This window comes from Caenorhabditis elegans, chromosome III (assembly GCF_000002985.6).
Source record: "Caenorhabditis elegans chromosome III".
Lineage (NCBI taxonomy): Eukaryota > Metazoa > Nematoda > Chromadorea > Rhabditida > Rhabditidae > Caenorhabditis > Caenorhabditis elegans.
Genome location: NC_003281.10, coordinates 1,060,497 through 1,080,498, shown reverse-complemented (window position 1 = coordinate 1,080,498; position 20,002 = coordinate 1,060,497). Strand labels below are relative to the sequence as shown.

The 20,002-nt window shown below is 34.9% G+C and overlaps 2 protein-coding genes and 1 non-coding gene across 5 annotated transcripts; all 3 read left to right on the top strand.

Annotated features, from left to right (window-relative positions):
* Nucleotides 1–17: 17 nt before the first annotated feature.
* rab-18 (Ras-related protein Rab-18) lies at nucleotides 18–1,033 on the top strand (the record flags this gene model as incomplete). 2 transcript variants are annotated; one of them, NM_171081.7, is made up of 4 exons in its annotated part: nucleotides 18–94; nucleotides 157–212; nucleotides 288–541; nucleotides 593–1,033. In NM_171081.7, the coding sequence occupies 4 exons, from the start codon at nucleotides 18–20 to the stop codon at nucleotides 815–817; spliced, it is 612 nt and encodes a 203-aa protein (NP_741092.1). The 2 variants fall into 2 exon arrangements, with proteins under 2 accessions (NP_741092.1, NP_741093.2); NM_171861.6 differs by lacking the exon at nucleotides 18–94 and having other exon boundaries at nucleotides 288–817.
* A 2,910-nt stretch (nucleotides 1,034–3,943) lies between these two features.
* uaf-1 (Splicing factor U2AF 65 kDa subunit) lies at nucleotides 3,944–17,705 on the top strand (the record flags this gene model as incomplete). 2 transcript variants are annotated; one of them, NM_001027796.4, is made up of 7 exons in its annotated part: nucleotides 3,944–4,173; nucleotides 6,024–6,319; nucleotides 7,954–8,112; nucleotides 9,844–10,076; nucleotides 12,547–12,666; nucleotides 15,537–15,857; nucleotides 17,350–17,705. In NM_001027796.4, 7 exons carry the CDS (start codon nucleotides 3,944–3,946, stop codon nucleotides 17,479–17,481), a joined length of 1,491 nt encoding a protein of 496 aa, NP_001022967.1. The 2 variants fall into 2 exon arrangements, with proteins under 2 accessions (NP_001022967.1, NP_001367384.1); NM_001381724.1 differs by lacking the exons at nucleotides 3,944–4,173; nucleotides 6,024–6,319; nucleotides 7,954–8,112; nucleotides 9,844–10,076; nucleotides 12,547–12,666 and having other exon boundaries at nucleotides 15,558–15,857; nucleotides 17,350–17,481.
* On the top strand, nucleotides 11,186–11,441 carry Y92C3B.4. The gene has a single exon (NR_101786.1). It is a non-coding gene; the product is annotated as a small nucleolar RNA Y92C3B.4 (small nucleolar RNA).
* Nucleotides 17,706–20,002: the final 2,297 nt, after the last annotated feature.

The following is a 20,002-nucleotide window of genomic DNA, read 5'->3' as shown; positions in this document are numbered from 1 at the left end:
GTTTTTACGAATTCCAGATGTCCGACGACAGTTCAAGCCCCCTCACAACTCTCAAAATCCTGATTATCGGCGAAAGTGGCGTAGGGAAGTCGAGGTGAGGGGTTTTCTCGCCCAAAAAAAATTTAAAAAAATCAATTTAAATTCAAAAATTTTCAGCTTAATGCTACGATTCGTGGACGATGTCTTCGATCCTGAGCAGGCTGCAACGATAGGTTCGTGGAAATTCCAGGGATTTTTGGATTTTTTGATTTTTAGGCCAAAAAAACCCTAAATTTATTGTTTTTTAGGCGTGGATTTCCGCGTAACTTCAATGGCAATCGACGGAAATCGTGTAAAACTCGCAATTTGGGACACCGCCGGCCAGGAGAGGTTCCGTACCCTCACGCCGAGCTATTATCGTGGAGCACAGGGCGTAATTTGCGTGTATGACGTCACTAGCCGCAGCTCCTTCGAGAAATTGAATCATTGGATGCAAGAAGTCGATACTTATTGCACAAATGACAATATTATCAAGATGATGGTCGCGAACAAGATTGATATGGTGCGAAAAAGCCGATTTTGTTCGATTTTTGGCCTAAAAAATAATTTTCAGCCAAATCGAGTGGTAACCCGCGAGGAAGGCCTAAAATTCGCAAAACGCCACCGCACACTATTCATTGAAGCTTCTGCGAAGACTAAGGAGGGTGTACAGTGCACATTTGAGGAGCTTATCGAGAAAATCATTCAAACGCCCGACTTATGGGACAATGACCGCCCGTCTTTTCGGTTGGGACAACCGACGGGCTCCAGTGGTGGCGGCGGAATGTGTGGATGCTAGGAAATTCTCGCGGAAAATTCGTTCATTTTGACATAAAATCGATATTTTTACTGTAAAATTCATCAATTTTCACCTAAAATCCTGTTTTTTTCATGTAAATTGTCAAAATTTGACCTAAAATCCTGTTTTTTCCATGTAAAAACGTGAATTTCGGTTTAAAATCGCCAATTTTCCCTCAAAATCGCCGTTTTTTCCATATAAAAATGTCCAACTTTGGCTTAAAATCGCTGGTTTTTCATGCAAAGTTTATCGATTTTAACCTAAATTAGGCCTTTTTCCATGTAAAAATGCAAATTTTCCCCTAAAATCGCCAATTTCCCAGCAAAATCGCTGTTTTCGATGCAAAATTCATCAATTTTCACCTAAAATAGCCCGTTTTTTTTCATGTAAATTGCCAAATTTTGACCTAAAATAACCATTTTTTCATGTAAAATCGCCGATTTTGGCTTAAAATCGCAAATTTTCCCCCATAATGGCCGTTTTTCATGGAAAATCGCCGATTTTGGCTTAAAATCGCCAATTTCCCATCAAAATCGCTGTTTTCGATGCAAAATTTATCGATTTTCACCTAAAATAGCTATTTTTCCCTGTAAAAATGTCAATTTTGACTTGAAATTGCCAATTTTCACCTGAAATCCCCGTTTTTCATTCAAAATTTATCGATTTTCACCTAAAATAGCTATTTTCCATGAGGAAATGTCGATTTTGGCTTAAAATTGCCACTTTTTCATGTAAAAATGTCAATTTTTCTCAAAAATCGCCGTTTTTCGTGCAAAATTTATCGATTTTCATCTAAAAAAGCTATTTTCCATACAAAAATACCAATTTTGGCTTAAAATTGCCACACTTTTTCATGTAAAAATGCCATTTTTTCCATGTAAAAACGACAATTTTCCCCCAAAATCGCTGTTTTCCATGTAAAATTACCAATTTCGGCTCAAAATTTCCAATTTTCATGTAACATTTATCGATTTTCACCTAAATTAGCCATTTTTCCGAGCAAAAATGCAAATTTTGGCCTAAAATCGCCAATTTTCCCCCAAAATTGTCGTTTTTCCGTGTAAAATTCATCGATTTTCACTTAAAATAGCTATTTTCCACGCAAAATTTATCGATTTTTACCTAAATTAGGCCCTTTTTTCATGTAAAATGTCAATTTTGACCTAAAATCGCTGGTTTTTCATGCACAATTCATCGATTTTCACCTAAAAAAAAAGTTCTTTTCCATGTAAAAATGCCAATTTTGTCTTAAAATTGTCAATTTTTCCCCAAAATTGCTGTTTTTAATGTGCAAAATTCATCGATTTTTCCGCGAAAAATCCCCGTTTTCCATGCAAAATTTATCGATTTTTACCTAAATTAGGTCGATTTTCCCCCAAAATTCCCCCATTTTTCATGTAAAATTCGTCCATTTTCCCCGCTAAATTGTACAAAAAACCACCCGAAAATCCCCCAATTTCACATAATTCTTGTCAAATTTCACACATTTTCAGTGCCTTTAAGCCCCGTTTTTTTGCTATAAAATTGCAACATTTTTCCTGTAATTTATTGGATTTTTGTGTTATTTTTTCTCTCGTTTTCAGCGATTTTCAGCATATCTTCATCGATTTTTTGCAGATTTTCAGCTATTTTTTTATCGATTTTTTTGGGAGATTTTTGTCATTTTTCACCTAATTTTATTGATTTTCAGCCTAATTTTGTGTGTGCTTTTACCCATTTTTCTATTATTTCCATCATTTTCCCCGAAATTTTATAGATTCTACCTATTTTTCAGCAAAATCTCATTTTTCAGCGATTTTTCATCATTTAAGCTATTTTTTATCGATTTTCACCGAATTTTCAGCTATTTTATCAGAAAAATCTCAGTTTTTTCCGGCAAATTCACTCAAATTTCGCCTATTTTAGCGAGGAGCTCTTTTTTCCAGCATTTTCACCGAATTTTCTTTTTTTTTCGTAAAAAAATCACCAAATTTCCTCATTTCCAACCTATTTTCTCCATTTTTTCGCGGTTTTTCCCGAATTTTAAACAATTTTTCGCCAAAAAACCCCAAATTTCTTCATTTCCAACCTTTTTATTCCATATTTTCGCCATTTTCTCGGGATTTTCAGCTATTTTTTCCAGAAAAACTCCTATTTTTTCGGCAAATTCACTCAAATACCGTTTATTTTCTCACAATTTATCGTTTTGGAGCTATTTTTCCAGCATTTTCACCGAATTTTAAGCAATTTTTTAAAAAATCACCAAATTTCCTCATTTTCGTCCAATTTTCTCCATTTTTTCGCGATTTTGAGCAATTTTTTCCAGAAAAACTCCAAATTTTCTCACTTTCACCCTATTTTTTTCCATATTTTCGCCATTTTGTCGGGTTTTTCAGCTATTTTTTCAGAAAAACCTCCATTTTTTCGCGATTTCCACCGAATTTTCAACGATTTTTCCAAAAAATCGCCAAATTTCCTCATTTTCGCCCAATTGTCTCCATTTTTCCGCGGTTTTCCCCTGATTTTCGGCTATTTTTTTTTTCAGAGAAACTCATTTTTTCGCGATTTCCACCGAATTTTCAGCTATTTTTCCATTAAAAAAACCCATTTTTTCGTGAATTTCTCCGAATTTTCGGTTTTTTTTTTCAGAAAATTCGGAAAAATTGGAATTTTTCACTGAAAACTCTGAAAAATTCAATAAAAATTGGATATTTTTACTAAAAACTCGGGAAAATTCGTGAAAATTGCCGTTTTTCACGTGAAAATTCGAGAAAAATTGAAAAATGTGGAATTAGTATCCAAAAATGCTCTCGGAGCCCAAAATTCAGGAAAATCCTGAAAAAATTAACCAATTTTACTCAGAAAACTGCAAAATTTTTTTTTCAGTTTTTCTCGCAAAAATGTGCTAAACTCTCAGATTAAAATTCAATTTTCCGTGGCAAATGTGCTCTATCGGTGATTTTGGTGTGAAAATTCCAAACTTTTGCATTAGAAATTACAAAATTTTGGAATTTTCCACCCGAAATTGCTCACAGGAGCACATTTGACCACTTTCCCGGGGAACCTCTGCCCAAATTTTCAAATTTTTCCATCCATTTTCTCCGGATTTTCAGCTCTATTTTTTAAAGAAAATTCCCAATTTTCCAGATGAGTGATCACCAGGATGGCATGAAACTTGAAGATATTGAACGCCAATTTTTGGACGTTGCTCAACGTGAAGGAGGTCTCGAAGCGATTCAGCCGACCACTGGACCACTGGAAAATGAAGAAAATCTGAAATCATCGACTGGTGGTGGTGGTGGAGAGGATGATAATGATCGGAAAAAGAGAAAACGATCGAGAAGTAGAGATCGCGATACGAGAAGACGCTCGAGAAGGTGCTTAAGCTGGAAAAAATTGCATTTTTTGACGGAATATTCGAGAATTTTCGTGGAAAACTCGGCGAAAATCGAGTTTTCCGCTAGAAAATTGACCCAAAATCGGATTTTTAGGAGGAAATTTTGTTTTTTTTTGGCCAGAATTACGCTGAAAATCGCTTTTTGCATGAAAAACGGCTTAAAAATGACTTCAAACCCAGAAAATCAACATTTTTAGAGCAAAAATTCGAGGATTTTCGTCGAAAACTCTGCGAAAATCGAGTTTTCCGCTAGAAAATGGTCTAAATTTGAAGAAAATTGACCCAAAATCGGATTTTCAGAGCGAAATTTGATGATTTTCCATGAAAAACACTACCGAAAATCCCATTTTTCCTGCCAAAAAACTCTTTAAAAAATCGATTTTTGCTTGAAGAAATCCACCAAAATTTTCATTTTCTTTGCCAAAAATCTATGAAAAATCGATTTTTTCACAGGAAAAGCGGAAAAGATGCAATTTTAGCTGAAAATCCACCGAAAATTCGCATTTTTTACTTTGAAAAATCGCAAAAAATCGATTTTTCCTTCCAAAAACCTCCAAAAAATTGCAATTTTAGCTGAATTTCCACGGAAAAGTCAAATTTTCTGTCCAAAAGTTTGCAAAAATTCGATTTTCAGTTGGAAAATTGCGTTTTTTGGTCAAATTCCACCGAAAATTCCCATTTTTTAACCTAAAAAGTTGTAAAATATCGATTTTTCCTGCCGAAAACCCCGAAATTTTCAGTCGTGGAAGCGAGAAATCGCAATTTTAGCTAAATTTCCCACGAAAATTCCCATTTTTTTAACCTAAAAAGTAACGATAAAATCCATTTTCCTGTTCAAAAACTCGCCAAAAATAGATTTTTTAATTAAATTCCACCAAAAAAATTCGCATTTTTCCGCCCAAAAACCTCCAAAAAGTCCCAATTTTAGCTGAATTTCCATTGAAAAGTCTAATTTTCTGTCCAAAAAACCGCAAAAAATCGATTTTCCAGTGGAAAATTGCGTTCTTTGGTCAAATTTTACCTAAAAATTTTGAATTTTTACAATAAAAAGTGGCGGTTTTTACTCAAATTGTACTGAAAAACGCAATAAGAATGGTTTTTCTGTCCAAAAATTTGCGAAAAATCCATCTTTCCGCCCAAAAACCTTCAAAAAATCGCAATTTTAGCTGAGTTTCCACGGAAAAGTCAAATTTTCTGTCCAAAAGTTGGCGAAAAATCGAATTTCCAGTGGAAAATTGCGAAAATTTACATTTTTAACTTAAAAAATCGATTTTTCCTTCCAAAAACCTGCGCGAATCTGACAAAAATTGCAATTTTTCTGCATGAAAACTCATTTTTCTAGCCAAAAAAGTGCGCAAAAATCGATTTTTCCCCTGGAAAATTGCGATTTTAGCTGAAAATCACTGAAAATCCGCATTTTTTAACCTAAAAAATCGCAAAAAATCGATTTTTCCCGCCAAAAACCTGCGAAGCTGCCAAAAATTGCAATTTTTCTGCATGAAAACTCATTTTTCTAGCCAAAAAATCGCGAGAAAATCGATTTTTCCCGCCAAAAACCTGCGAAACTGCCAAAAATTGCAATTTTTCTGCATGAAAACTCATTTTTCTAGCCAAAAAATCGCGAAAAAATCGATTTTTCCCGCCAAAAACCTGCGAAACTGCCAAAAATTGCAATTTTTCTAGCCAAAAAATTGCAAAAAAAATCGATTTTTACACTGGAAAATTGCGATTTTAGCTGAAAGTCACTGAAAATCCGCATTTTTTAACCTAAAAAATCGCAAAAAAATCGATTTTTCCCGGCAAAAAACCCCAAAAACCCCCCATTTTCAGTCGTGATCGTGGAGAACGTCGTGGTGGTGGAGGTGGAGGTGATCGTGATCGTTCTCGATCCCGTGAACGTCGTCGAGGCGGTGGTGGTCGTGATGAGCCGAGACGTCGTGGAGGTGATGATGAAGCCCGTTCGCGCCGTGAGCCGGAGCCCCAGAAGCCTCGTGAGCCCAAAAAGTACCGATTCTGGGATGTTCCGCCGACTGGATTCGAGACAACTACACCGATGGAGTACAAGAATATGCAGGCGGCTGGACAGGTTCCACGTGGATCTGTACAGTCTGCAGTGCCCGTTGTTGGTACGGAAAAATGGAATTTTTCGCCTGACAATTCGGAAAAATTCGAGAAAATTGGCGGTTTTTGCCTGAAAATTCGGAAAAATTCGAGAAAATTGGCAGTTTTCACTGAAAATTCGGAAAAATTCGAGAAAATTGGCAGTTTTCACTGAAAATTCGGAAAAATTCGAGAAAATTGGCAGTTTTCACTGAAAATTCGGAAAAATTCGAGAAAATTGGCAGTTTTCACTGAAAATTCGGAAAAATTCGAGAAAATTGGCAGTTTTTGCCTGAAAATTCGGAAAAATTCGAGAAAATTGGCAGTTTTCACTGAAAATTCGGAAAAATTCGAGAAAATTGGCAGTTTTCACTGAAAATTCGAGAAAATTCGATTTTTTCACTGAAAATTCGGAAAAATTCGAATTTTTCATCGAAAATTCGGAAAAATTCGAATTTTTCATCGAAAATTCAATAAAAATTGGATATTTTTACTAAAAACTCGGGAAAATTCGTGAAAATTGCCGTTTTTCACGTGAAAATTCGGGAAAATTTGAATTTTTCACTGAAAAATCGGAAAAATTGGATTTTTTACTGAAAATTCGGAAAAATTGGATTTTTTCACTGAAAACTCTGAAAAATTCAATAAAAATTGGATATTTTTACTAAAAACTCGGGAAAATTCGTGAAAATTGCCGTTTTTCACGTGAAAATTCGGGAAAATTTGAATTTTTCACTGAAAAATCGGAAAAATTGGATTTTTTACTGAAAATTCGGAAAAATTGGATTTTTTCACTGAAAACTCTGAAAAATTCAATAAAAATTGGATATTTTTACTAAAAACTCGGGAAAATTCGTGAAAATTGCCGTTTTTCACGTGAAAATTCGAGAAAAATTGAAAAATGTGGAATTAGTATCCAAAAATGCTCTCGGAGCCCAAAATTCAGGAAAATCCTGAAAAAATTAACCAATTTTACTCAGAAAACTGCAAAATTTTTTTTTCAGTTTTTCTCGCAAAAATGTGCTAAACTCTCAGATTAAAATTCAATTTTCCGTGGCAAATGTGCTCTATCGGTGATTTTGGTGTGAAAATTCCAAACTTTTGCATTAGAAATTACAAAATTTTGGAATTTTCCACCCGAAATTGCTCACAGGAGCACATTTGACCACTTTCCCGGGGAACCTCTGCCCAAATTTTCGATTTTTCCAAATAAAATTCTGTAAAAAGTGCAATTTTGCCAGATTTTTTGCTTCAAAAGCTCAAAATTACCGTTAAAAAAGTCAAAAAATAAAATTATTCCAGTTTTTGGTTGAATTTTGATTTAAAAATCGGAAAATAGTGTGCAAAAATCTGACAAAGTTACGAAAAAAAACTAAATTTTTGCCCTGATTTTGATTTTTCAGTGCTGAAAAACTGTCGAAAAATCAAAAAGTGTCAATTTTTATCTAGAAAATTCGAAAAACTTCACTGAATTTTTGAATTCTCTCGCTGTTCCGTGGCAAATGTGCTCTATCGGCGATTTTAGGTCGAGAATTCCGAATTTTTGCATTAAAAACTGCAAAAATTTGGAATTTTCCACCCGAAATTGCTCACAGGATCGCATTTGACCACTTTCCCGGGGAACCGCTGCCCAAATTTTCAAATTTTTCTCATTTTTTAGGCCCATCAGTGACTTGTCAATCACGTCGTCTCTACGTTGGAAATATTCCGTTCGGATGCAATGAAGAAGCTATGCTCGACTTTTTCAATCAACAAATGCACCTCTGTGGATTGGCTCAAGCGCCTGGAAATCCGATTCTTCTGTGCCAAATAAATTTGGGTACGACGGTTTTCGGCGAGAAAATCGACACGAAAAATGAGAAAATTGGCGATTTTTCTGGTTTTTTAGGCCGAAATTGACCCCGGAAATTGCTATATCCCCCCACCGAAAATTTAGATTTTCAACTGAAAAAAACCTCAGAAATTCGATTTTAGAGCGAAAAATTGAATTTCCAGGAAAAATGGGTTACTGTAGCGTCAAAAATACGCAAAATTTGGCTCAGTCTGCGCGTTTGCGTACTTTTGACGCTACAGTAACCCGATATATTGTCAAAAATTCGAAATTTCAGCGGAAAAATGAGTTACTGTAGCATTAGAAATACGCAAAAAACCACAAAATTGGTGTTTGCGTACTTTTGACGCTACAGTAACCCGATAAAATGTCAAAAGTTCAAATTCAGAGCAAAAATGAGTTACTGCTGCGTTAAAATTACGCAAAATCGACAGATTCCGTGTTTGCGTATTTTTGGCGCTACAGTAACCCTGAAAACTGTTAAATTGCAGCTTTTCATGCCAAATCTTGAGTTTTTTAATCGAAAATTTCAAAATTTGTTGCTAAAAATTCGAATTTTTCGTCTAAAAATGGGGGCAAAATTCGTCTATTTTAAGCCTACATCAACCCGCGAAATTCAACAAAAAAAAAATCGAATTTTTTGATTTTAGCAGGCTTTAATTAAATAGGCCATTTTTGCAGATTTTTTCACGAAAAATTCAATATTTTGAGCTAAAAACTGCAAAAATTGTCTATTTTGAGCCTACAGTTACCCGATAAATTCAAAAAATTTGCTTTTTCGGTCTAAAATTCGCTGAAACATCACCTATGTTAGCCTGTAGCCTATATCTTAGCTACAGTACTCCGGCAAGCTCTGCAAAATCCAAATTTTGAGCTAAAAAATCGCCTAAAACACCTAAATTTGCACTTTTTCATGGCAAAACCATACATTTTTTAATGAAAAATTCAACATTTTGAGCTAAAAACTGCAAAAATTGCCTCCTATTTTAGCCCTACAGTAACCCGCGATAAGCCCTGAAAAATTCAAATTTGGAGCCAAAAAAATAGCTATTTTAAGCCTACAGTAGTACCCCGACAAGCTCCTAAATTCGAATTTTTCTTCGAAAAATCGCAGCAAATAACGCTTATTTTAGGCCTACCGTAGCCGCCCGCGAAACTCAAAAATTTCAAATTTTCGAGCTAAAAATTGGCAAAAATCGCCGATGCCTACAGTAACCGGTAAACTCTAAAATTTCAATTTTTCAAAAAAAATTGTGTTTTTTCGTGACTTTTGGCGCTACTACAATAGCAAAATTTGAAAAAATTAGATTTTTTTGTCTAAAATTTGCAAAAATCACCTATTTTTTCCCATAAAAATCGCCTATTTTAGCCCTACAGTAACCCGCGGCGAAATTCAAAAAAAAAATCGAATTTTTTTTTGAATTTAGCAGGTTACTGTAGACTTGAAATAGGCGATTTGTATGGGAAAAAATAGGTGATTTTTGCAAATTTTAGACAAAAAAAATCTAATTTTTTAAATTTTGCTATTGTAGCGCCAAAAGTACGCAAACACAATTTTTTCTGGAAAATTGAAATTTTAGAGTTTATCGGGGGTTACTGTAGGCATCGGCGATTTTTGCCATTTTTTGACGGAAAATTTGATTTTTTAGTCTAAAATGTGCAAAAATCACTCGTTTTAAGCCCCTACAGTACCCCAATAACCTCGAATTTTTCTTTCAGACAAAAATTTCGCATTCATAGAATTCCGTTCAATAGACGAAACGACGGCCGGAATGGCATTTGACGGAATCAATTTCATGGGACAACAGTTGAAAGTTCGACGTCCAAGAGACTATCAACCATCTCAAAATACGTTTGATATGAACTCTCGTATGCCTGTTTCAACGATTGTCGTCGATTCGGCCAATAAGATCTTTATCGGTGGTCTGCCCAACTATTTGACTGAGGATCAGGTAAAAATGCGCGCGCGGTTTTGAGTTTTTTTCCTCTTTTTGCCGTTTTTTTTGCGCGCGATTTTTTCGTCCCTGCCGGCACGGTTTTTTGTGGTTTTTTTCGAATTTTTGACAACCAGATACCCTAAAAATTTGAAAAATTTGGCGATAATTGACCCAAAAAGCTTAAAATTTGGCTTAAAATGGTACTAGTCACCCGAAAAGCTTTAAAATTTGGCTTAAAACGGGACTAGATACCTGAAAAGCTTAAAATTTGGCTTAAAGCGGTACTAGTTACCTGAAAAGCTGAAAATTTGGCTTAAAACGGTTCTAGATACCCTAAAAGTCTGAAAATTGACCTAAAAATGGCCCAAAAGCTTTAAAATTTGGCTTAAAACGGTACTAGTTACCCGAAAAGCTGAAAATTTGGCTTAAAACAGGACTAGATACCTGAAAAGCTTAAAATTGTCCCGAAAGCCTGAAAAATTGGCTAATATCCCCCAAAAGCCTGAAATTTGGCTTAAAACGGTACTAGATACCCGAAAAGCTGAAAATTGGCCTAAAAATGGCCCAAAAGCTTTGAAATTTGGCTTAAAACGGTACTAGATACCTGAAAAGCTTAAAATTGTCCCGAAAGCCTGAAAAATTGGCTAATATCCCCCAAAAGCTTCAAAATTCGGCATAAAACGGTTCTAGATACCCGAAAATCTGGAACTTTGGCTAATATCCCCCAAAAGCCTGAAATTTGGCTTAAAACGGTTCTAGATACCCTAAAAGTCTGAAAATTGGCCTAAAAATGGCCCAAAAGCTTTGAAATTTGGCTTACGATGGCCGGAACACTCCAAAAGTCTGAAAACTAGCTTAAAATGACCCAAAAGCTTTGAAATTTGGCTTAAAACGGGACTAGATATCCGAAAAGCTCAAAATTTGGCTTTAAATTGGTCCAAAAGCCTAAAATTTGGCCTAAAATGGAACTATGGAACTAGATACCCCAAAAGTTTGAAATTTGGCTCAAAACAGTCCTGGACACCCCTAACGCCTGAAATTTGGCCTAAAAATGACCGAAAAGCTTAAAATTAGGCTTAAAACCTGTCTAGATATCCTAAAAGCTTGAAATTTGGCTTAAAATTGCCACAAAAAGTTCAAATAATTGGCTTGAAATCGTCCAAGTACCTTGAAAGCTCAAAATTTGGCTAATATTGACCCAATAGCCTGAAATTTAGCTCAAAACGGAACTAGATACCCGAAAAGTCTAAAATTTGGCTTAAAATGGTTCTACATGTCCAAAAAGCCTGAAAATTGGGCTAAAGTTAACCAAAAAGCTTCGAATTTTGCTCGAATATACTAAAAATTAGAAAATTAGCCTATAAGTTACCCATAAGCTATAAAAATTTGCTGAAAATGGTTCTTCTCACGGCCCTGAAGCCTAAAAGTATCCGAAAAGCCTCTAAATTGGCTCTAAACGGTTATAGATACCCTGAACACGCTTGAAAATTGGCTCAAAATGGCCGTAGAAACCTCCAGATTTCCCAAAAAAAGGCCAAAACGACGGCTTAAACATGCGTTAAATGAGCCCAAAAGCCCAAAAAAAATGACAGAAAATTGTCCAAATATCAATTTTCCGTGGCAAATATGCTCTATCGGCAATTTTCGGTTGGAAAATTCCAAATTTTTGCATGGAAAATGCAAAAATTTTGAATTTTCCACCCGAAATTGCTCACCGGGAGCACATTTGACCACTTTCCCGGGGAACCTCTGCCCAAATTTTTGCCAAAAGTACGTTTTAAGGAAGTTTTACTTACGTGGCCGCGAAAAAACTCGGCCACTGTACATTAAACTTCAAGTGTGCTTCAATAGCGATTTCAAGTTGAAAATTCCCAAAATATTGGAATTTTCCACTCTAAATAGCTATGTGGCCGAGTTTTGAAAAAACTCGGCCACAATTCATACAGAAATTTAAACTTCCGTGGCAAATGTGCTCTATCGGTGATTTTGAGGTGAAAATTCCAAATTTTTGCGTTAAAAAATGCAAAAATTTGGAATTTTTGGCTTCAAAATTGCTCACCGAGCACATTTGACCACTTTCCCGGGGAACCTCTGCCCAAATTTTTTCCAATTTTCCCCCAAAAAAGCCGTGCCGGCGCGCGGGCTTTTGGTCTAAAAAAAATTGTCTAATTTTGAGTGTGTTTCAGCACACTCCTGCTGTCCACCAGCCACACTGCCTCCCCGTCGTTTTGTGGAAACGAAAATTGCCCATTTTTTACAGAAAATTTCCAGATTTTTCAGCAATTTTAGGCACAAAATTTCCAGATTTTAGGCTATTTTTAGGCACTTTTAGGCACCATCTCAGGCCGCAAAATTGGCTGAAATCTCCCAACTGGAAGCCCAAATAATCTTGCAAAATTCAGGTTCTCGAGACCCCGCCGAAAATTGTGTGCCTATTTCCCACTAAAAATCGAAAAACTCTGAAAAATGTGCTCATTTTTTTCAGGTAAAAGAGCTTTTGTGCTCATTTGGACCGCTTAAGGCGTTCTCGTTGAACGTTGATTCGCAAGGAAATAGCAAAGGATACGCGTTCGCCGAATATTTGGACCCAACTCTCACTGATCAGGTAACATCATTTTTTTTTTTGGAGCATTTTGAGCTGGAAAATGTGAAAATTTAGCGATTTTGACCCTAAAATTGTGAAAATTGAGCCAATTTCGGCCAAAGACTTGAAAAATCGTGAAAATTGCACGATTTTGACCCAAAAATATAAATTTTCACCCATTTAATTTTAAATTTATGGCAATTATGCAACTTTTTGAGTGAAAATTGAGCGATTTTGACCCAAAAATCTTTAAAACTAGTCAAAATTGTGAACTGTAAGCATTTTTGGCTAAAAAATCGTGAAAATGGCTCAAAAACTAAGAAAATATCGTTAAAACCGGATTTTTCTAGCTTTTTTGCGTAATTTTTCAGCCAAAAAGTGCTGAAAGTCGAATTTGCCATCAATTTTCGCACTTTTTGGGCCATTTTTGGGCCAATTTCCGCGAAATTTCGTAAATTTCGGTGTTTGCGTATTTTAGGCGTTACAGTAACCCCGAAAATTCAAGTTTTGAGCTAGAAACTCTAAAAAAGGTGTTATAGCGGTAAAAATACGCAGAAAATACGATTTTTATGCTAAAACCCGCGCTAAATACGCCAAAATTGCTAAAATTGCACTCTAATTCTCACTTTTTCGCAAAAAGTTGTAATTTTCCCAGGTTTTCAGTAAAAATTCAAATTCTCCATCAATTTTCACACTTTTTGAGCCATTTCTGAGCCAATTTGTGCAAAATTTCGCAAAATTTGGTGTTTGCGTATTTTTGGCGCTACAGTAACCCCGAAAATTCAAGTTTTGAGCTAGAAACTCTAAAAAAGGTGTTATAGCGGTAAAAATACGCAGAAAATACGATTTTTATGCTAAAACCCGCGCTAAATACGCCAAAATTGCTAAAATTGCACTCTAATTCTCACTTTTTCGCAAAAAGTTGTAATTTTCCCAGGTTTTCAGTAAAAATTCAAATTCTCCATCAATTTTCACACTTTTTGAGCCATTTCTGAGCCAATTTGTGCAAAATTTCGCAAAATTTGGTGTTTGCGTATTTTTGGCGCTACAGTAACCCCGAAAATTCAAGTTTTGAGCTAGAAACTCTAAAAAAGGTGTTATAGCGGTAAAAATCCGCAGAAAATTCGATTTTCGTTTGAAAAATTGCAGAAAATCGCCGAAATAGCTCTTTTAAATAGCTATTTTCAAAAATAGCGCATAAAAGTGCTGGAAAATACCAAATTTTCCATTTTTTCCGCGAAAAGTAGTGATTTTCAAAATTTTTGGTGCTAAAATTCGAATTCTCCATCAATTTTCGCACTTTTTGAGCCATTTTTTTTTTTTTTAAATGGAAAATTTGACATTTTCCAGCATCTTTATGTGCAACTTTGAAAATTTGAGCTATTTTGGCTATTTTCTGCGGATTTTTACCGGCTATAACACCTTTTTTAGAGTGTGTGTGTAGCTCAATTTTTGAATTTCGCTGGGTTACTGTAGCTCCAAAAGTACGTAAACACGGAACTTTACGAAATTATGCACAAATTGACTGAAAAATGGGTTAAAATTACGCGAAAATTGATGGAGAATTCGAATTATTGCAGAAATTTCGCAAAATTCGGTGTTTGCGTACTTTTGGAGCTACAGTAACCCTGCAAATAGTAAAAATCCCCGAAAAATTCGACATTCAAGCTAAAAATTGCTGGAAAATTCTATTTTGAACCGATTTTCTTCGGATTTTCGAAAATGTAGGAATTTATTGATTATCCCGTGACTCATGTGCTTCTACTCGGATTGATGGCATAAAAACTGAATTTATCTGCATTTTCAGCCTTAAATTGGCTGAAAATGTGAATAAATACCGTATTTCTGCCAACAATTTGACAATAGAGCACATTTGTCACTCGGACATGCGGAAGCTATGCCCAAATTTTCATTTTTTCCCCGAAAACTTGAGATTTTCACAATTTTTCAATACAAAATTCGACTTCTCCATCACTTTTTACCCCCGCAAAAACCCGGTTTTCAGCCAATTTCCGCGACATTTCGTAAAATTCCGTGTTTGCGTACTTTTGGGGCTACAGTAACCCTTGAAATTCAAAAATTGAGCTAGAGACTTAGAAAAAGATGGTAAAGTGGGTAAAATTGCACAGAAAAGTCGATTTTCATAGTGAAAACAAACGTAAAATCGCCAAAATTGCTGAAAAATTGCACATAAAAGTGCTGAAAAATACCAAATTTTCCACTTTTTCGCGAAAAGTTGTAAATTTCCATATTTTTGGTGCTAAACTTCTAATTCTCCGTCACTTTTTACCCACGTAACCTGATTTTCAACCAATTTGTGCAATATTTCGTAAAATTCAGTGTTTGCGTACTTTTGGAGCTACAGTAACTCCCTTGAAATGGTAAAAATCCCCAAAAAATTCGATTTTTAAGCTAAAAATTGCTGGAAAAATCGATTTTAAGCCGATTTTCTTCGGATTTTCGGAAAATTTTTGAGCCAATTTATGCAAAATTTCGTAAAATTCAGTGTTTGCGTACTTTTGGAGCTACAGTAACCCAGCGAAATTCACAAATTGAGTTACAGACTATAAAAAAGGTGTCACAGTGGGGTAAAATTGCACAGAAAAGTCCATGATTTTCCTGCTGAAAAACTACGAAAAATCGCCAAAATGTTCAAAATTGCACCCAAATTTTCAATATTTTTCCGCGAAAAGTTGTAAATTTCCATATTTTTGGTGCTAAACTTCAAATTCTCCGTCACTTTTTACCCCCACGTAACCTGATTTTCAACCAATTTGTGCAAAATTTTGTAAAATTCAGTGTCTTGAAATGGTAAAAATTCGATTTTTAAGCTATAAATGGCTGGAAAAATCGATCGATGATTTAAGCCGTTTTAAGCCTAATTTTTGCAGGCCATCGCCGGGCTCAACGGTATGCAACTCGGCGACAAGCAGCTCGTCGTTCAACTTGCCTGTGCTAATCAACAACGTCATAACACAAATCTGCCGAACTCTGCGTCAGCAATTGCCGGAATTGATCTCTCCCAAGGAGCCGGCCGAGCCACTGAGATCCTTTGTCTCATGAATATGGTGACTGAGGATGAGCTGAAAGCTGATGATGAGTACGAAGAGATTCTGGAGGATGTACGCGATGAATGCTCAAAATATGGAATTGTTCGCTCGTTGGAAATTCCAAGACCGTATGAGGATCATCCGGTTCCAGGTGTTGGGAAGGTAGAGGGAATTTTAAAAAATTGGCGATTTTTGACCTAAAAATTGTGAAAATCGGTCGAAATTGACCACAAAATCGTTAAAAATGGGCAATTTTGACCCAAAAAACGTCAAAAATGTGTTATTTTGACCTGAAAAACTTGAAAATTCTGCAATTTCGACCTTAAATTCGTAAAAATTGTGAATTTTGAGCAATTTTGACCCACAAAAAAAAATCGTGAAAATCGGTTAAAATTGACCCAAAAACATTAAAATTGGTGAATTTTGACCCTAAAAACGTTGAAAATAATAAATTTCGACGCCGAAATCGTAAAAATTGAGTAATTTTGACCTGAAAAACTTGAAAATTCTGCAATTTCGACCGTCGTAAATTCGTAAAAATTGTGAATTTTTGATCCTAAAATTCGTTTTCAAAAAAATGCGAAAAATGCGTCGTGTAAATCCACACAAAGCCAAGGTGTTAGAAATGTACAAAAAATTGGGCAATTTTTGAGCCAAAAATCGTGGAAATCGGTTAAAATTGACCCGAAAATCGTTGAAAATAAGAAATTTTTGATGTCCCCGTAAATATACAAAACTTGTGTCGATTTACGGTGAAAATTAAAAAAAAAAGTCGCAATTGTCTCCTTTTTTTCACAATTTTTGACTTGAAAATTACTTAAATTTTACCACCAATTTGCAGTCAAAAAAATGAAAAATTGTGAATTTTAATCCTGGAAATCGTGAAAAAGGTCGATTCTGACCTAAAAACTACGAAAAAATGCCGCCCCCGTAAATCGACACAAACGCTCGTAAATCTACAAAAATGTTAATTTTTGGTGAAAGTTTACACAAGAAAATCTTTAAAAACATGATATTTTGTTGCTCCGTAAATCGACAAATTTTTGAATTTCTTAGCTTCATGTCGATTTACGGGGGGAGTGAAAATTTGCCAAATTTTGATATTCCCCCGTAAATCGTCACACACACAAGTGCTCCTAAATCTACAAAACTTGTGTCGATTTACGGAGCGAATTTGGTTTTTCAATACAATTTTTAGCTCGAAATTACGCAAATTTTACGATTTTGGAGTCAAAAATTAAACAATTTTCAATTTTGAGCCAAGAAAAACGTACATTTCGCAAAATTTTGGTTCAGAAATGAATTTCAGGCTAATGTCGATTTACGGGACGATATTTTCATTTTTTTTTTTTTGACTAAAATTTGACAGAAAATTTCCCCCGTAAATCGACAAATTCCCGAATTTCTTAGCTTCATGTAGATTTACGAGCACTTGTCGATCGATTTACGGGGAAATTTTCTGATGACAAAGTTCGGCCCCTTCCCGTAAATCGACACACAAGTGCTCGTAAATTTACAAGATTTTTGTCGATTTACGGAGCGATTTCTAGCTCAAAATTACGTAAATTTTACGATTTTGGGCTCAAAAATTCGCAAATTTTCACAAAAATTTCCATTTTTTTTTTTTTTTTTTTAAATTCAATTTTTTTTACAGGTTTTCGTCGAATTCGCCTCCACATCCGACTGTCAACGTGCTCAGGCTGCTCTGACCGGACGAAAATTCGCGAATCGCACCGTCGTCACCTCCTACTATGACGTCGACAAGTACCACAATCGTCAATTCTAATTTTCCCCCCATTTTCCACTGAAAATTGCAATTTTTAAACCCCCAAATTTTTCGAATTTTCCCCGCCTAAAAATCGATCGATATTTTAAATTTAATCCCTATTATTTTCTCTTTTTTTTTCGTCTAAAATTTTTTCCAATGTATTACCTTTATTTATCCATCTCCTCCTCCTCCTATTTTATTCCATCTCATTCGAAAATTATTTACATAAATTTCTGACGAATTTTTTAGCTGAAAATTGTGAAATTTTGGAGCATTTTACCCCCGAAAATCGAATTTTCCCGTTTTTTTTCTCCAGATTCGGCACCGAATAACTGGAATTTCGGTCCGTTTTTCGATGCACCATGTCAAAAAAAATTGACCTAAAATCGTAAAAATTCGAAAAAAAATAGGTGGCCGAACTTTTTCCATTTCTAGGCCACCATTGACAAAGTTAGCCCCCGAGCTGAAAACTACTTAAAATTTCTTAAAAAACGATCTAAAATCATAAAAAATGCAAAATAGAAATTGATGGCCGAACTTTTTTTGGTTTCTAGGCCACCGACTTTATTGGGAATTTTTATAATTTCCGTCAAAATTTTTTGAAAATTTTAGCGAAACCCACTAAAAATCATCAAAATTGACCTAAAATCGTAAAAATTGCGAAAAAAAATTGATGGCCGAACTTTTTGGTTTCTAGGCCACCGATTTTTTATTCAAATTTTAACTGAATTTTTACAGTTTCCGTCAAAATTTTAATGAAAACTACCAAAATTCGAAGAAAAAATTCGGTGGCCGAACTTTTCCATTTCTAGGCTACCGACTTTTTTTTCTGATTTTGGCTCAATTTCCTGACATTTTTCAGTACATGTCTGGGAATTTTCAAGAAAGAACAAAAAAAAACAAAATTCCCAAACAGGTCGGTGGCCTAGAAACAAAAAAAGTTCGGCCACCAGTTTTTTATAGCAATTTTTCTGATTTTAGGTCGTTTTTTAAGAAATTTTAAGTAGTTTTCAGCTCTCGGGGGCTAACTTTGTCAATGGTGGCCTAGAATTTTAAAAGTTCGGCCAGCGATTTTTTTTTGTTGTATTTTTACGATTTTCTTTTGAAAATTTATGCTCTACGGTGCACCATGAACCAATTTTTCAGCGGAAAATTAGAATTTTGAGGAAAAAATCGATTTTGTTTCATGAAAATTGTCTGAAAATGTCGGAATTCTTATCGTCGATGCACCATGAGAGTTGGTGGCCGAGTTCTGGAAACTCGGCCACCAAAAATTAAAAAAAAAGGCCAGAAACTATCTGAAGCTGAACAAAATAAATCGAAACTTGAAAAGGAAACATCCACTCGATTCCAACCCTTATCTGATTGTTGCCTCCGAAATTTCGGTGTGTTCCGAAATTTTTTTTTCAAAAAAAAAAAAACGTTCAAATTCGAAATGTTCCCGGATAAAGATCAAAATCTACGAAAAATTTGAAAATCGTGAAAAGTTGAAAAAAAAATTGGTGGCCGAACTTTAAAAATTCTAGGCCACCATTGAAAAAGCTAGGCCAGCGATTTGTTTTATTTAAATTTTAATTGAATTTTTACAGTTTTCATCAAAGTTTTTTGAAAAATTTAGTGAAAAACACCAAAACTCGTGAAAATTCGAAAAAAAATTGATGGCCGAACTTTTTTGGTTTCTAGGCCACCATTTGAAAAATCGAATTTTCATGAGTTTTAGGCCAAAATCTTTCACAAATTGTTACGAAAACTGTAAAATTTCAGTTAAAACCTGAAGAAAAAAATCGGTGGCCTAGTTTTTCCCATGGTGGCCTAGAAACCAGAAACCTTTGGCCACCAATTTTTTCCCCACTTTTTAAAATGATTTCAGGTCACTTTTAAATAATTTTGAGCGGTTCTCAGCTCAGGGACTAACTTTTTCAATGGTGGCCTAGAATTTTAAAAGTTCCGCCACCTAATTTTTTTTTTGAATTTTCACGATTTTAGGTCAAATTTTGCCAAATTTTTCAAAAAATTTTGATGAAAACTGTAAAAATTCCCAAAAAAAAGTCGGTGGCCTAGAATTTTAAAAGTTCGGCCACCATTTTTTTCCCCATTTTTATATATGATTTTAGACCAATTGTAAGTAATTTTGAGCCGTTCGAATTTTCACGAGTTTTGGTGTTTTTCACTAAATTTTCTAAAAACTTTGATGAAAACTGTGAAAATTCAATTAAAATTTGAATAAAACAAATCGCTGGCCTAGCTTTTCCACTGGTGGCCTAGAATTTTTAAAGTTCGGCCACCGATTTTTTTTTTTCAAATTTTCACGATTTTAGGCCGATGTTGATGATTTTTTGGTGAATTGCACTAGATTTTTCACAACATTTTGACGAAAACCGAAAAATTCAGTTAAATTTGTAAAGAAAATTGGTGGCCGAACTTTTTCAACAGTGGCCTAGAATTTTAAAAGTTCGGCCACCAATTTTTTCCGTAATTTTTATGATTTTATGTCACTTTTAAATAATTTTGAGCAGTTTTCAGCTCGGGGTCTAACTTT